Source organism: Parasteatoda tepidariorum, chromosome 11, assembly GCF_982258835.1.
Source record: "Parasteatoda tepidariorum strain Cologne lab strain chromosome 11, Ptep-v5.0, whole genome shotgun sequence".
In the NCBI taxonomy this organism is placed as follows: Eukaryota; Metazoa; Arthropoda; class Arachnida; order Araneae; family Theridiidae; genus Parasteatoda; species Parasteatoda tepidariorum.
The window spans coordinates 94,590,616-94,608,101 of record NC_141765.1 but is presented as its reverse complement, the minus strand read 5'-3'; the positions used below and the strand labels follow the sequence as shown (position 1 = coordinate 94,608,101).

At 27.4% G+C, this 17,486-nt stretch overlaps 1 protein-coding gene across 1 annotated transcript in view; it reads left to right on the top strand.

Annotated features, from left to right (window-relative positions):
* The window catches only part of LOC147801909 (uncharacterized), a 39,677-nt gene that overhangs the window by 607 nt on the left and 21,584 nt on the right, over positions 1 to 17,486 (top strand). Inside the window, exon 2 of the mRNA XM_087154534.1 lies at positions 12,032 to 12,094. Within this exon, the coding sequence (XP_087010660.1) occupies positions 12,032 to 12,094 (63 nt within the window). The remainder of the gene's footprint in view (positions 1 to 12,031; positions 12,095 to 17,486) is intronic.

The following is a 17,486-nucleotide window of genomic DNA, read 5'->3' as shown; positions in this document are numbered from 1 at the left end:
AAATGTGTATTAAAAAGTTTATGGAGTCACATTAACTCAACTGTATGTAATTAGAAAAATTATTTGTATGTTATTTTAATAATTTTTGTATGTTATTGTAATAATTTGTATGTTATTTTAATAATTTATTTGGTTCCTTTGATCTTTTTATTACATCGCTGATTATTCGCAGCTTTCAATTCCTTATTGTTTCTTTCATTTTTCCAAAGGATTTGATTAACAGCCTGCTCTACTTCAGATTGTTTATGCTAATGTGATAGATACACAACTTACTGCTTTTTTTAGCTTTCTTTAATATTTTTTTAATGTTTTTAAGATTTTGTATAAAAATTTTAGTTTTAAAATTTCACAAAAAACATGGAGATTTCTTGGTATTTATGTCAGAGTCAATAGATGGATATTTAGGTATCAAAGAAATATAAGTGAAATTCGATTTTGCTAACATTAAATATTTTAGTCATCTGTATATCCAAAATAATTATTTCCCTCACAATAAAAAGAGATATTAAAAGTTACGTACAAAGCAGTTAAATACTACAATTCCAAAGGACAGTTGTGAAGTGCAGCAGAAATTCCATAAAAATAATTGAAACCAATAGAAAATTTAAAAGAAGAAAACAATGAAAATTACGAAATTGATGAAAAATATAAAAATGTCATTTTTATATTTTTAATTGTTTTCTTTTAAATTTTCTATTTGTTTCTTATTCCCTTTTGGTCTTCACCCAATTTTGACAATTTAGTTTTGTAAAAAAGAGTTTGATCTATAATACTATCTTTCCTTAAAAGATTATTCATTTTACCTCTTATGTTATAAACATATAGCTAATGGTGATTTTACTTTTTATCTTTTACTTCTTTGAAGCTTCTTTAATCGACTTAAATTATAATCTTGAAATTACGGTATTTTCTAGTTATATTGCATTTTTTAGATATCCTGTCTTTTAGGTGATGATAATATGTAATGGTATATATACGTTTGAAAATGTTAATGATTATTAAATTTTTTTCAGGTCAAAGCATTAACTTATTATTCCACGACTAGTGCATCATTTGTGCCATTTAGACTGCTTTCGATTGTTGAAGATCTGGATAAAAACAGGTGACTTTCCTTTTTTTAACTGCTGAGTATTATTAAATTAGTTATTTAAAGAAGTTTTTTTTTTTTAATATCAGTTTTTATAATAATTTTAATTTAAAATTCTGTTTGTAATAACTTTGTTTTTTTTATAATAATTATAATCTAAACTGGTTATTCATTTTAAATCCAAAAAAAGAACATGCATTTTGTAGCTATTTTTGTTTTTGCAAGTTAAATTTTTTATTAGCTTGTATTAACTATTAATTTTTTATTAATTTGCAAGCTAACTTTAGAAACTTCAGGCTATTTTAAAGCTTAGCAAATATGCCAATTTTAGCATAATTTACAATGCATGTCAATTTGTTTTAAAAATTTATTTTAATGCTCAATATTATAGATGTGAGAATAGTCTAATCACTGAGTTTGATATTTTTCTTAATACAACTATGCTGAATATAAATTGATTTTATGATCTTTTAATTCTTTTTCATATTATTCTGTAACTACTACTATATTGCAACGCAATACAAAAAAGCTAGCTGTTTTTTTTTCGAAAATTAAATGAAGTAAAATAAGGATTTTTTTAAAGAAATATTTATAAAAATAGCTGTATTTTTTATTAATGTATTTTACTTGCAATAGGTAGGGTAAATAATTTATTATTGATAATTCTTCTAATAAGTGATTTATATGTATAAAAAAATGACTGCCTTGTTTCCAAATCCTTCTAAATATTTAAAGTAGCCAAATCAAATCTCATAAAATTCGAGATCAAATATTCCTGAAAACATTTATATAACATCCAAAATAGACAACTATACACGCCAATAACTTGACAGTTAACTCACTGAGTAAAATATTATTTATTTTATTAGTGGCAGGTAAGTTTTTACCTTACAAAAAATGAAATAAGTAGGAACAAGCAAAATACAATTGTATTTTTCAGAAGCTTTTCCTCAACTCAGGGTTACAAGTTACAAATTTTGACTCGAAATTTTGAACTCAGTCCAGAAGACAAGGGGACTTCAGGATCAAGTATTGTGACAAATTTGTCTTAGTGGAGGACTTTCTGGTGGAACTAACCCGCACTTGCGTTACATGGAGAGGAAAACCTCGAATATCTCCCACTGTTAGCTTGACGGCAAGGGCCCCCATGATCCGTCTACCACTGAGGATATTTTACGTCAGCACCGTGGTCAGTGCAAGCCGGATGCGGAATTTGTATCGACTAGCCATCGCTGGGATTTGTGCCCGGTTCACCTCATTGGAGGGCAGGGAATATGATCCCTATAGTTTGATTAGAAGAGCAGTATTGAGTTGAGACCCCATAATGTTAATTCTATGTTTTACGTATGTCACATGCATGCATTGTTTGCCATATATCGAGAATTTATGAAGTAAACTGAAAATTTTTTGCGCACAATTATAAATTTCGTTTATCTAAAGATAATTCTATGTTAAAAATAGCTTTTAATAAATAATACATTTTTTATTTTGCTTTAATAATAGTAATAATTTCGATCTTTAAGGGATACCATTTTTTTCATCATTTTGAACAATATAATTTTACAATGCAAAATGAAACATGAAACCAACATGAACAAAATTAAAAGGTATACCTTACAATTTAAAATTTCCTGACTGTTAATAACTAAAATAAAAAATAATAATTATTTACTAAAAATTATTTTTTTTGTATCTTTGGACAAAAGAATTTTATCGTGTACAATTTTTTTTTAATTTACTTAAAAATTTCTCTAGACACTGCGAAATATGCATAAAGTAGATTAATAAGGGCTTCAAACTGTGTACCGTTCTCTTGGCCAAACAATCAGGACAATATTTTTCCAAATTGCGGCTAATCCCTATATTTTGGGAGTTGGATATCCGATTCCGTTGTTTATTGAGAAAAATTACTTTTTTCTCTCTTGTCTGATTTCCTTATTTAAAATATTGTCTGTACTAGTTAGTTCCCCCACAAACCATTAAAATTGAGTAAGTAAAAATCCGATGATAAGATCAAAAGTTATTAAGAGTGGCGCTATTTTTCTTTGGTCACTGTTCCTACGCTTTATTTTTTGCAATTCTCTTGAATTAAAAAAAAGCACTTCTTGACAGTTTTTTTCAAAAGGATAAATTCACTCTTAGTGTATTTCGAGAAAAGACAACAAAAAAATATTCATACACAAAAATCAGGACACGCTGAATTCTAACTTTATCTCAAAAAAGTAGGCGAATTCTAATAAGTCTAAAAGTTCAAGCAAGTTATAACCCATTTATGATCTGGAATTCAACCTCCTTTTCCCTGCCAACTGGTTGAATCATTCGCACTGGGATAGAGCGTTCGCCTTCCAGTGTGGTAACCCGGGTTCGAATCCCAGTCGATACGAATTCCGCATCTCACTTGCACCGACCACATCGATGACGAGAAATATCCTCAGTGGTAGACGGATCATGGGTTTGAGTCCCCTTGCTTCAGACTGACCGTTGGAGGTTCTCGTGGTCTTCCTCTCTATGTAACGCAAATGCGGGTTAGTTCCATCAAAACATCCTTCACGAAGGCAAATTTCTCCCAATACTTGATCCAGGACTTCCCTTATCTTCTGGGTCGGGTTCAAAATTGCAAGGCTACGGAGTTGAAGATTAGTAGCAGAAACCCTTAATTGGGTTGGCTGCTTAACGAATGTTATAAAATCATTTCGGACTGGCCATAGACCTGAAAAAGCACAATGGACCTCAACCAAAGCCTTCCTTAAGAGTGGGGTCCTTTGACTCCCTGCTCTTTAGAACAACAAAAAAGAACCATTTTAAGTACTCAATATAGTTCTAAAACGTATTTTATCATAATTTGTTTTTTCTTTGACGTTATGAGTATAATATTTAAAATATTATTTAAGAAATGAAATATTTATTTAGAATTTTACTTAATAACGAAGTTGGAAGCTACATTAATGTGTCACTATTTTTATTTAAATAAACGTAGGGAATTTCATCTTCAGCCTAACGCGCGTGCATGAAATTTTGAGTTAACAATCATTTGAGTGTACAAACCGGGACCTCACGTACAAAAGTTTGAAACCAAATTTAGTAAATATCAGTAGAAATCAAAACATTAAATTATTTTGCAGTTCTTCCTCCTTTTCTTACAATTCAAAACTTTCCTTCCTTTTTGGTCAATGCCAACGTTATTAACGCTTTTTCAAAAAAGAGGGAAAAAGGATAATGAAACTGGGAAGCTGTCACTGTGTTTCTTGAAATTCAGGTCCCCCTAGATTAATTCAGTATCTGATCAGATCAAGTTCCTAAACTGTTTAGGTTGAACTTGCATTGTTTTATTAATATAATTGAACTTTCTCACACAAAGTGCGAAGTTATTTTGAAGATAAAATGCATCGAATATGTTCAGGGTTCCACAGATTTCCTGGCATTAATTAAGTCACCTGTACAGCTAAAAATTATATTTTAGTTGAAAACAGTTTTTAAGCTGTTTTCATTTAAGACTGTAGGCAATGTAGATTTAAACTCATAACAATATATGCGTTACTGTGAATGTCTGAAATTGGTGGTCGTTGTCTTCCACTGGTGAATGTTGACAATCACATAGTCTAGCATGATGCGTAGTGTTTTTTAAAAGTGATTAAATGTGCTTATTTTTGATTTTCGTTTTTAAAAAGCCCTTAAAGGTGCTTTTTTCATGGGGTTAATTTTAAAGTGCTTAATTTTTTCCTTTTCGAAAATGAGATTTTTTCTTTTACCCTGTCGATTTTCGGTGCGTATTATGCAAAAGCGTGGTTTTCACTTTATTCCATTCAACGTTTTCATAATTCATTCATCCACAATCCATTTCGGCGTACCATCGGCCCGCAACGTATGATAGCACCCCAATCATGTTACATGTTTGATGAAATACTTGGAAATCTGCATGTGCATCTGCTGGGCTGAGTCCGTTGAAATTCTCGTACTATTATGTGCAACTCTGCTGCAATTTGCAACATATTCTCAATTTCAATCTTCATTTTCCTCTCTATGAAATTGAACCAAAAAATCTTTTTATCGTGGCTAATGTGATCAGGAAAAGAATTCTTTGTCAGAAACTAGTTATTTTATCTTGATCATGGAAGCATTTGAAACTTATTTTGCATTTTGTTAATGTACATAGTGCTTAAAAATATTTTCTTACTGCTTAAAAAATACTTAAAAGGGCCTTATTTTTTGTTGCGACCTTTTGGTACGCACCCTGTCTAGTTAAATGCCACTACCCGGTATACATTTGTCCGGTAAACCCTACATTCAATGTTTTTTTATTCTTCAGTGTCGCGGTCCGATATACATTTACCCGATATACCCTACACTGATGTTTTTTTAAGGTTCTGTGTCACTGTTCCATAAGGTTCAGTGTCATTGTTCATTTCACCAGTACTCCTAACACTGATGTTTCTCCTAATCGAACCTTAGATGATATTAAAATATAATATAATAATATCAGCAAGAATAAATTAATATAAAATTAGATGTAACAAATATTTCGGACATTCACCAAAGTGATAAAGTGATTCTTGACGGTAACAACTTGATTTCGATGATTTTTCATTCATGGTAACAACTACATTTCGAAAATAGTTTCTAAAAAAAGTAGTTGCAGTTAACTACATTTTATTTTATAACCATCGTTGAACAGCTGACCCGATTTTTGTATTTACTATTACTAATGTTCAACTGCGTAACCTTGTAATTTTTTAATCCAATCCAGAAGACAAGGGAACTTCTGTATCAAGAATTGGGAGAAATTTGCTTTCGTGGAGGACTTTTTGATGGAACTAACCTTCATTTGCGTTACATGGAGAGGAAGACCACGAGAACCTTCCGATGTTTGCCTTACTGCAAGGGGACTCTAACCCATGATTTGTCTACCACTGAGGTAAGTTGACATTTGACGGTGGAAGTTCACATTTTCTTCATTTTGGTCACTAACAGTAATATATGCATTTCAAAATTTTTTGCTGATTCGGAAGATCCTTTGTTTTATTGCCCTATAAATTTGTTTAAAAAATTTCTTTCACGCATCAGTTTTCAAAAGTTGAAATTCATCACTCAGTCAAAAATTTATGAACTATATTTCTGTTTGTTCTGTTGTATACTTTTAATTTCGGTCACTCACAGTAATAGTATATGCATTTCAAATTTTCTCGCTGATTCGAAAGATAATTTGATTTATTTACCAATAAATGTTAATGTGAACAAGTTAAAGTTAAGTAATGATAATTCTAAATGCTTAAAATAAAATAAATCATCTCCAATTCCATGTTTTGATAATTTTTATAAGTAGCTTAATAAAGTAATTTATTGAATAAGTTGAGATAAAAACTTGGAAAATTTTTTCCTCCATCTTTTTTTTAAAGATACATAAAACATTGCTATAATTAAAAGAACTACCGGGAATGAGGCAATTTTTTGAATTTTACATTTTATTTTTCCTTTTTTTTAAATTTTTTTTTCTGTATTCATTTATTTTTCAATCATATTTTTTAATATTAGCAGAAAAAGTTTAACAAAAATATTGATAACTCATTGAAGCTATTTTCATTTAATATTATTTTATTTAATAATGTATTATATTACTAAGCATATTGTTTTCCTTAAAACTCTATGTAATATTAAAATAAATAATGAAAGTCTTTTATTCTTTATTTATTAATAAATAATTTATATGCATGTGTTACTATTTTATGTATATGTATTAATACATCTAATTTATAATTTTATACTTTTAAACAAATTGTCTAAATACTTCATTTAATTTATATTGATTCAAATGGATGAAAAAGAAACAAAAATGTTTATATCAAGCTGAGATTATTACATTTTACAGCCGTAATACTGACGTAATCTTGAATTTTCATTTGCTGTTTAAGTGGTGTTGTAAAGTAATATGTAAGCATATTTAAAATCTCAAGTTACTATTTTTTTAAATCACGATAACTGAACAACGGTGCATATTTTTGAATTGTTAATCAAAAATTAAACTGAAATGTAAAAGAAATATTTTTAAAAAAAATCATTGTTTATAGAAAGCACAGGTTTTGAAAATGAATAACCTGATTTTAGCTATTTGTTAATGAGATTACTACTATCCAGTTGTGCATATTATTATTCTTTTTTTATGAACATTTAATTTTGCTTATTTTTGATTTGGTGAATGGATTTTTTTTTTGGGGGGGGGGGCAGGAAAAATAATGTGTTGCATTTTTATTGTTACCTTTTAGATACTAATTTAGCAAGTTTGATAATTTTTCTTAAATGGTATTGCAAGTATTAATGCCAGTTTCACATTATCATCCTGTTCAACTAATTCTGCTCACTATTCTTTGTTCTTTTAACTGCGATTTATTGTCCCCTTGGGATTTATTATAGCCACACAAAATACTAAATCAAATTTCAAAAAGGTTTCCTACTTTATAAAAATTTCATTAATTTACGATAAAAATATATTTTATTAATGTTAATAATTGTGGTTGTCTATTTATGTTTTCACTTTACTGTTATTTCTTGAAAGGATAGTGGTGTTATCAAAGCAACTTCAACCGAGCAAGTCCGCCATTCAGTTTATAGCGATATAGTTTTTACAAAGATAAACTTTAAGTCTGAAGTGAAAAAACAAGGGCTTGTAAGTTCTATTTTTCAATTCCTAGTGCACTTTAGCATCCAAATAGAGTCTCGGTGCTGCCATCTAGTGTGGCAGAAACTAGACGTCCAAATTAACATGACCAACGGTATCTAACCCATTGTGGTGGTCCTGAAAGAGTGGATACCACTTCTGGAGAACGCACTAGGTCTGCTTATCGGCAAGACCGATTGTGCAGCTCATTGGAAATAAAATAAAAAGTTCTATTTTTCCAATTAATTCCTACTATTAGTTCACACTCTTCCTATTATCTTGTTCAAATTTTCAATCGTTCGTAAAATACTTTTTATTCATCCATTCAAGGTCAAATATTTGTAGTGGATGACGCTTGATGTTAATATAATTTTTTTTTAAATATTAATTCATTCATTAAATTTAATTAATTAATTTAAATTTTATATGGAAGAAAAAACTGAAATTGTTTATTAAAAAGTAACTAAAATAAAATTTTTCTTTTAAGACCTAAGTAGGAATTTAATTTTTTTTTTCTATATTACTTGTTTTTTCACCTTTTTGTATTGAGGCATATTTTTTTTGCTATTGATTTCATGTCTCTTTCTACTAAAAAGTTTAAAGTGTTCATTTATTAATTTTTGTTGATGATTCCAGTTTTGTAATGTAATTTCTATAAATTAGGAACAAATATTCTGTAAATTAAATAAGTTTTATTAAGGGCTCAATTCCTTTCAATTTCTTAATTTCCCTAACAAAAGAAAGTGTCTTTAAATGTCGTTAATTATTAAACATTTCAATTAATGTCCTGAAGTCCCGGATAGCCTGGTTTGTAGCACAGTGTGCCCATGTCCAAGAGTGCGTGGGCTCGATCCCCATTGACCAAAGACTGCGTAGTAAATGGCGACTGATGCACGTTAAATCTGTCAAGTCGCAAAGTCCTCCATGTTCCCATAACAAATCAATACCTCTGGAGGTTTTCCAAAAGGTATTAAATCCAGGAATTTCGTTGTCTTCTGAATTGGTTTAAAATTACAAGGCTAAGGAGTTAAATATTAGTAATCGTAAACCCAAAATTTGGTCGGCAGCTCAACGACGGATAAAATAAAATAAAACATAAATGTCCTGAAATGTTTGTATGTTCCAAATTTTTGTTAAAGTTAAAAGCAAGAATAAATATTATTTATCTAAAAAATTTAGTTATATGAAAACAATGTATGTAACAAAATAAATGCTTAAGTTTTCATAGCGTGTTAAGCATGGTATTATTCTACTTCCATAGAGACAACCCTTAGCTTGATGGTATAGAACAGGGGTGGCAGTGCTCCTTGATAGTCGAGCCATTTTTCAAAATTTGAAATTTTTCGCGAGCCGCAACTAAACACTTATTTAAAAGGTATGCAAAAAAGGTATTAAAATAATTATTTTTACAGAAATTATATTTATTGTAGGCATATAAATAAAAGTACAAAATATGTGTATTGAATTAAAATATTAAAAATTAAACACATTTATTTTACTTCTCTTGATAATTCTTTAAAATTTGGTGAATAATTGGTGACAGCACTTCTCAGTAATTCTTTAAGAGGCTGGTTAGGTAATACTGATGATTTGGATTTCACGAATTTTAAAGTGGAATAAAATGATTCACATAAGTACATTGTTCCGAATATTGAAATAATTCGACAAGCAGCCTTTTTTTATCGGTATGAATTTTGGAATTTGAGAATCATCTCTTAAAAGCCCAACAAGACTGATTTTTTTACCCAACATTGCCGGAGCTCCATCACTTGCAATGCTTACAAATTTATTAAGAAGCACATCAAAAGTTTTCATTATGGAATCTATTAAATTTTTAATATCATCACCTCAGCGACTCAAGCGGGTTGAAGTGCTAATAAATCTAATAATTCTTCTTTAACGACCAAGTCACGTTAAACAAAACGTATGAAAACTGCCAATTGCGGAAGTTCTGTGATATCTGTCGATTCGTCAAGGGCTAAGCTGAATGCAATATAGTTCTTCCGATCATGTTTTAAATTATATGCAAGAGCTGTATTAATCGCAGTTATGCGTCATTAAGCTGTGTGTCTCGAGAGGGGACTTTGCGAAACAACTTGGTGCACTGCTGCACTATTTGGATCTAAAACTTTAAGAACATCTTCCAAGTTTTTTGTTAATAAACTCTCCCTCTCAATACGGGCGTTTTGCATGAGCAATATTCCATTCAATAACAAAACAACCTTCAGCCACATTATTAGCTGTATCGCTAAAGGTCATCAAAATTGCTTATTTAAATTTCATTTTAAAGCTTCAAAGAGCAGCATGTACCTCGAGAGCCGCAGGTTGTCCCCCCCCCCCTTGTATGCAACATTCCATGTGTGGGAAATATATAAAAAGCTCTTATCTCTATTTTTCTCCTCCATCACATATATATATATAATATATATGTAGAGTCGAAAAGTAAGTTAGTAAGTATATATCAAATTCTAAGCAATAGTTCAAGATCAAGTGTTAAGTTAGGAAGTTTTTTTCTTATTGAAATTGATAATTTGCTAAGAGTGAAATGTAAAATGTAAACTTATCAAGGTAGTCAGTTTATTAACATATTAAGTTATCATAGTTTGGTAAATAAAAGAAATTCAAATTCTAATTTTTTCTTTCTTCTTTTTTTTAGTTTGATCTGGGAAAAAATTTTATTCCTAATCTGGCTTCAGGAAGACCATTAGTAAAATCTAGATCTCAGCTGATGGTATGTTTTCTTTTATGTATATTTTTATATTAGATTCTTTATTAAATAAATGCAGTTTATGTAATCTTTAAAAAAAGAAGCATCAGTTAATGCGTGATTTTTTATGCAAAACTACTTATTAAGTACAGTGCATCAAGCTCAAAAAAATACTTTAATAATTTTTGATGCAACTAAATAATAAATAATAGAACAGGAAATAATTTCACAAAATTATGATCTGTATGAGACTCTTTAGATAAACGAGTTTCGTGCAATTTTGTTTTATTTTCTAAAATAGTTCTTAAGACATATGCAAAAAGTAAAATTAACATTAAAGAACCAAACATTTGACTGGTTTCTATTGGGATTAGATTTAAGAGATGTCCTCCTTGAGTGTTAAGATAGAAAGGTTATTTGAAGACGTTTTCGTGACTGATTTTTCTGTTTAAAATATTGTCTATACAAATTTCTTTGCATAATTTAGACCGTTAATAATTCTAAAGTTATTAACATTTTATATTAGTAATGAAAATCTAATCATTAAGTCAAACATTTTTCAGCTGTTACTTTCTTTCTTTGACTCATTAAAACTTTTAGTATTGTAACTTTTGTTTTAGATTTGTTACATTTGCTTACAGTAAGTAAATAAGATTTTGAGTATTGAAAAGTATTTAGTTAAATTCTTCAAATTCATCATTTTCTAGTTATCTTCTGAATAATTTGTTTTATTTGTTTATACCAAGCATAATAAAGTAAGAAAAAATAATAGTAAAATAAGAATCTATTTCAGTTTGCTTGATAAATTTGTTTTCACATTTTATTAAAACTTTAAATTCTGCAGTAAACTATATTTTTTAGTCTTATCTTTTAGATTTGTAAAAAATGCAGTTTTATTGATATTTTTACTAAATCTGACAAATTTATAAGGTGTTATTGCACTGCTTCAGTCTATATCATGCAATATATATGACAGATTAAAACTTGAATCAAAATCGCTTTTTGAATTATTAATTAAAATTCCTTTACAAATATTTTATTAGGAAGACTTTGTAAAAACTTTTCACCCAACAAAACAGTAGGATGTGTAGTTATTGAATAATAAAAAATTCATGTACGTAAACTATTTGAAAATGAGTTATTGTTCTGTGAACTTTTTTTAAAAGATTATTCCACTTTAGTTGAAAACAAATTCAGAAAGCTCTAAATTTATAATGCAAGTAATATTAGTTCACTGTAATTTTCCTTGCATTTTGTTTTTCTAAAAACTTAAATTTCCTTTTTTTAATAAATCATGAACTCTTAAAACAGTTTTGGCATTTATAATTTGTTTTCAGCAGAAGGAAATGCTATTTTATTGTTAAAAAAATTTAACTAGAAAATTTTAATATTTTAACTGATACAAATAAAATACAACTAATTTCATGCAAAAATTAGAGAAACTAGTGGATATTAAACAATTTAAAGTATCGAAGAAAGTGCATACTGTATCAGTGAGTGATTTAAAAGCATTGCTTGTTTATTTATTTAGTTTTTTTCCTTAATTTTTTTCCAAAAAGTTAAATTTAACTGAATTTTTCATTTATAGAACTTGAAGAATGAAGTGTTTGTTGAAGTTATTGAAAAAATAGTGGTCCATATTTCTGAAGAGGTAATAAATTATTCGATATCAAAACATAGTCAGTTTAAAATTTTACAACATTATTTAGTTTATCCATTTTATATTAATTAGCATTAAAAAAATTTTATATGTTTCGCATTCTATGAAATGAAATGATTGTAGAAATAAGTGTTTTGCATAAAACATTTTTTTACTGCAAGGAATATTTGTGCATATTTTATTCTTTCATGTATGCATTAAAAAAATTTTTTTTATAAAGTGAAAGAAATTTATTTTAAAGCCCATTTGTTTTAGTAATATAAAAATGTATTATAAGAACTTTGAATATCGTTGCTTTAACAATCCCCCAAATGTCCTATTTTTTTTCTTCCTACAAATACTTTGTAGAAAGAAATATAGAAAGAATAGTGATATTTTTTTTCTACAATTATTTTTAAATGCAAGAAATATTCGTGCATATTTTATATTTTCATGTATGTGTTAAAATTGTTTTTTTTGTACAATGTGAAAGAAATTTGTTTTAAAGCACTTTTACTTTGGAAACATGAAATATTTTATTTCATAGGAGCTTCGAATATTGTTACAAATTTTGCTGCTTTAGCAACCCACCAATAGTCTTATTTTTCTTTCTACAATTTGTTTCCTTCTACATATACATTGCATAAAAAAAGAATAGTCATATTTTTCTTTCTAAAAATACTTTTTTTAATGCAAGGGATATTCGTGCAGATTTAATATTTTCATGTATGCATTAAAATTGTTTTTATTTGCAAAGTAAGAAATAATTATTTTAAAGTACGTTTACTTTGAAAACATAAAAATGTATTATTTTGTAAAATCTTTGAATATTGTTACAAGTTTTGCTGCTTTAGCAACCCCAAAAGTAGTCGTATTTTTATTTCTACAAAAAAAAACCTTGTTGGAAATTTTGTGGGCGTTAAACTGCATGAGACTTGCTGGAAACACTTTTTTATCAATATCTTTTTAATGAGCTAAAATAATCGCCAATTTAGGTTCAGTTGCTGTAAGCAAATAATTTGTTTTAATGGTTTTTGTACTAAAGATATAGTTGCTTCTCTGACTTAGAATTTTCTATGTCAATTTTTGAACTTAACACAGAATAATGTTTAAAAAAACATGCTTGAAATAAGTGTTTTGTTTAATGTGAAAAGCAAGTGTTTTAACGGGATATTCTGGTTAGCAGTGTACAGGACTCGTGTTCGTGAAAATGGGGTCTGGATGTGGCAGAAGTCAAATTCTTGGTTATAGATTGTGCCACTAGAAAACAAATGCAATCACACCCTAATGGCCTACAACAACAATAAGTGTTTTAAACGTAACTCTGATTTTCAAAAACAATTATTACCAAGCCAATTCCTACCCATTCTTTGTGAAACGGTGGCTCAATTTATAAAAGCATAGTTTATTTCTTAACTAAATAATCCTTGCATAATTGTTTTTTCCTTATGTATCTAAATTTATATTTAAGTACTGCTTATGGGTGTATACTTTTAAAATTATATTAAGAGAAGACCTATGAACTTATTACTTTTTTTTATTATAATGTTACCACGCTTAAAACCTTTTGTTTTGTTGAATTTGATATTTTTAAAATTTTACGAATTGTTCCTTACCTGGAAATTTTCTGAATATCATTTCTTTGTTGCTTTTCCTATAAGTGCAATGCCATCATTTCTTAGATATTCATAAAACAATGTTGAGTTATTTCAAAATGTTTTGTTGTACTGAGGGATTGTTGAAATAAATTGAGGCTATATTCTTTTTAATTCAAAATTATTTTCTATTCAATTTATTGCTTTATTTTTCCTTTCTATGTATATTTTTTTTTGGAAAAATAACTATTTAAGTATTTTTTTTATTCAAACGATTGTGAATTACCAATGTAAATACCATCTGAAAAGCATTTTGAACTGATAAGTAAATTTTTTTGTAGTTATCCATTTTCCTTAAAAAAAATTTGAAAATCAGGATGTGCTTTTTAATATTGATATTTCTTTAAATTTATTTATCTCTAAACACAAAACTTTCAAGAATAAAGAAAGATTTGAAGATTATTGCTCAAGACTAAAGTGGCTAAGAATTATCAATCTAAATGACTGCAGCTCTTAGTCAATTCTTTGAGTGCTCTAATTAATAAAGTTTTGATATATTGCATATATTGTAAAGTTATATCTATACAATCGAACCTCTATTTAAAGATGACACTAAATCCTGATAATAAATTCGATACATGGAAAATTCCTTAAAAAGGAAATACCTTTTTAAAAGCTAACACAAAACAGGTTTTAAATTCATAAACACTAGACTTAATTAAATAGCAATTGATACACCTTTATCTTGTAAACTAGTATATACTGTTTATTTTATAAATTGTAAGCAGGAATAGAGGTAAACATTACAACAACTTCAACAAACAAACAACAGCATTACAACAACTAAACAAACAAACAACTTCAGTGTTATACTATCATGTTACATACGTTTTCAACTGAAGAAATTTATATTTATGTATAAAATTATAGCTGCATTTATTATATAATTAATTTTGCACATGCAATACCATCTTAAGTTTAATTGCTACTGATAAAATCTGTTAATTTTGTCTGAGTTTTTTGTTAATAATGCAAACAAGAGAGGAAAGGGATTCTCTAAATGTTAAATGGCTTCGAAAATCAATTCAAGGTCATTTTCTCCATAAAATACATCCACAAGTTTGAAATATTTTGAGAAATAGGGATAGGTGGTTCTCAAAGAAAAATTCATTAAATAGAAGTCCGACTATATATATATATATATATATATATATATATATATATATATATATATATATATATATATATATATATATATATGTGTGTGGGAGTTAGTGCAGCATAGGAGTAAATAACGACGATAATTTAGCAAACATAACAATTTAATAGGAATAAAAAGGATAGAAGGATATAGCAGTTTTATTGACATGACTCGTGAGAGCTGCCTTCGCGCAGAGGTCTCCGGAATGCATGTGAATAAGAAAAAGATTGTTCTATGGTATTGAAACCTACATATATATAATATTAAACAGCTATTTTTAAAAATTGGCTTATATTTTGTAATTTTTGCTTAAGAATTATTTCTTCTTAGGAAAATAGTTTGAAACACAGATAAAGTCTAAAACAATATTGCATGACATTTTATAAGACTAAAAATGATATTTTTGAAGTAGCTTCTTTAGTATCTGCGCCATATCAGTTGAGTTCTATGAAATTGTCTTTGTAAAGTTCAAAAGTTAGTTAATTTAATATGAAAATTTTCTTTCTTTTCACAAAAAAAAATTGTGTGCTGCTTCTGTAGAAATTTTTTTCTGACCTTGGATCAACTATTTTAAGTAAGATATCATATCTTAACTTTTTAAATGCAATTTATTTTGAGTTAATTTGGAAACTTTTCATTTTTTTGGAAATAATGTTTGTAGTAGTTTTTAATTTAAAGAAAATTTTGATTTATTTTACTTATTGTTAAATGTGATTCGTTTTTTTAAGGACAGCTTGATGAATTTCTTACCATTTTAAAACTTATTAATTTTCAGGGAATAATTCAAAAGTACGAATTGCATGGAATGATACTCTTGAAAAGCTTCTTTCCGCTTAGTCATAAAATAACTGTGAATTTAGAAGATAATTTAAAACAAGGTGACGTAATGAAAGGTAATTTTTATTTTAGCAAAATTTTTTAACTTGTTTTTTATATTTTTTAAAAATTTTGCAAGATTATTTTTTTGATTAATATTCTTATTTATTTACTGTTCTATTATTTATAAGTAACAAACTTCTAAAAAAAAGAAATTTGTATTTTCTTATTTTCATAGTTTGTGTCTATATGAAGTTATAAATAACAATAATTAGTTCTTTATCTGTTTAAAATTTGTTTTAGATTAATTTAAGTGTTTTTTATGAATGAATAATTCTTTTCATTGATAAATATTTGAATGCTTGTTTCTTTTGAAGTAAACATTTGTAATAATGTTTTTTGTTTTTAATGCATTGTTAATACATGATGGTTATGCACAGGGTGCGTAGCATTCCTAAAAGGGGCTTATTTTTGATTTGCATTTTTTGAAAGTCTTTAAAGGTTCTTTTTTATTCGGGATATGTAAAAAGTGTTTAATTTTCTGTCTTTTAAAAAAGATTTTTTTTTGCCGCGTTGTTTGTCATTCTAAATTGCAAAAATACATGATTTTTTTCAATTTTCTCTGCAACATTTATCAGAAACTGGTTATTTTATCATGATTATGTAAAGTTTTTGAATTTTATTGATTTTATGTTAATGAATTAAGAACCTTAAACGATAGAAAAAATAATTGTTACTACTGCACAGATCCTAATTATGTTTTTTTTTTTTCGAAAATGATTAAAAATAATTTTTAAGTCATAAAAAAGTACTTAAAAGGTGTTTATTTTTGCTGAAAAGTGTGACTGCGCACCCTGTATGTCTTCAGCAGAAAATCAGTTTGAATTTTATTTGATTTTGGTTTAATTTTTTCTACATTATCTGCACAAAACTAAAAATATTCGAATGTAAAATTCAAATTAAAATATAAAAATTTTGATATCATTTTAATATTCTCTGTTAGAAGTTGTATTTAATTTGAAAAATTGTTTACATTCCTTTGAATTAAGTTGTTTTTATAATAGGAATGTGACATGATGAATAATAAGATAGATTTAATTTTATTTTCACATCTAATAAATTTACTGTTAAGAAATAAAGTATATTAAATTAATAACAAATAATATTTCTACAGCCAATGAATAATATTTAAGTGTACTAAAATACTGAGGCTTTCATGAAATTCAAATTTTAGCATGCAGTTTCATAAACTATTAAATATTTTTGAGAATACTATTTATAGTTTCAACTTATTTTTAGTTTCTTTGATTATACTATTGATGATTTCTACATCAGTGCGTTATAAATCAATTTAACATATGGAATATTTTCTTAAATTTTGTTTCATATTTTCTTTTTTAAATTTCTATATTTTATAATATATTTCTTCTAACTATTTTTTACTAGACTTTGAGACTTCACCCCTTGCTTATTACAATCATAAACCCCCGAGTTTGATTCGCAGTCATAATTTTTTTCCTCACTAAACATTCACATCAGAATCAACAAGGCACTGTGCCACAATAGAATTAATTTTGCTAACATTCAATATTTTAGTCACCTGTATAACGAAAATAATTATTTGTTTCTTATTCCCTTTTGATCTCTACCTAATTATACCAATTTAGTTTTGTGAAAAAGAGTTTGATCTATAATACTATCTTTCTATAAAAGATTATTCAGTCTACCTTTTATGTTATAAACATATAGTTGATTGTGATTTTACTTTTTATATTTTACTTCTATGAAGCTT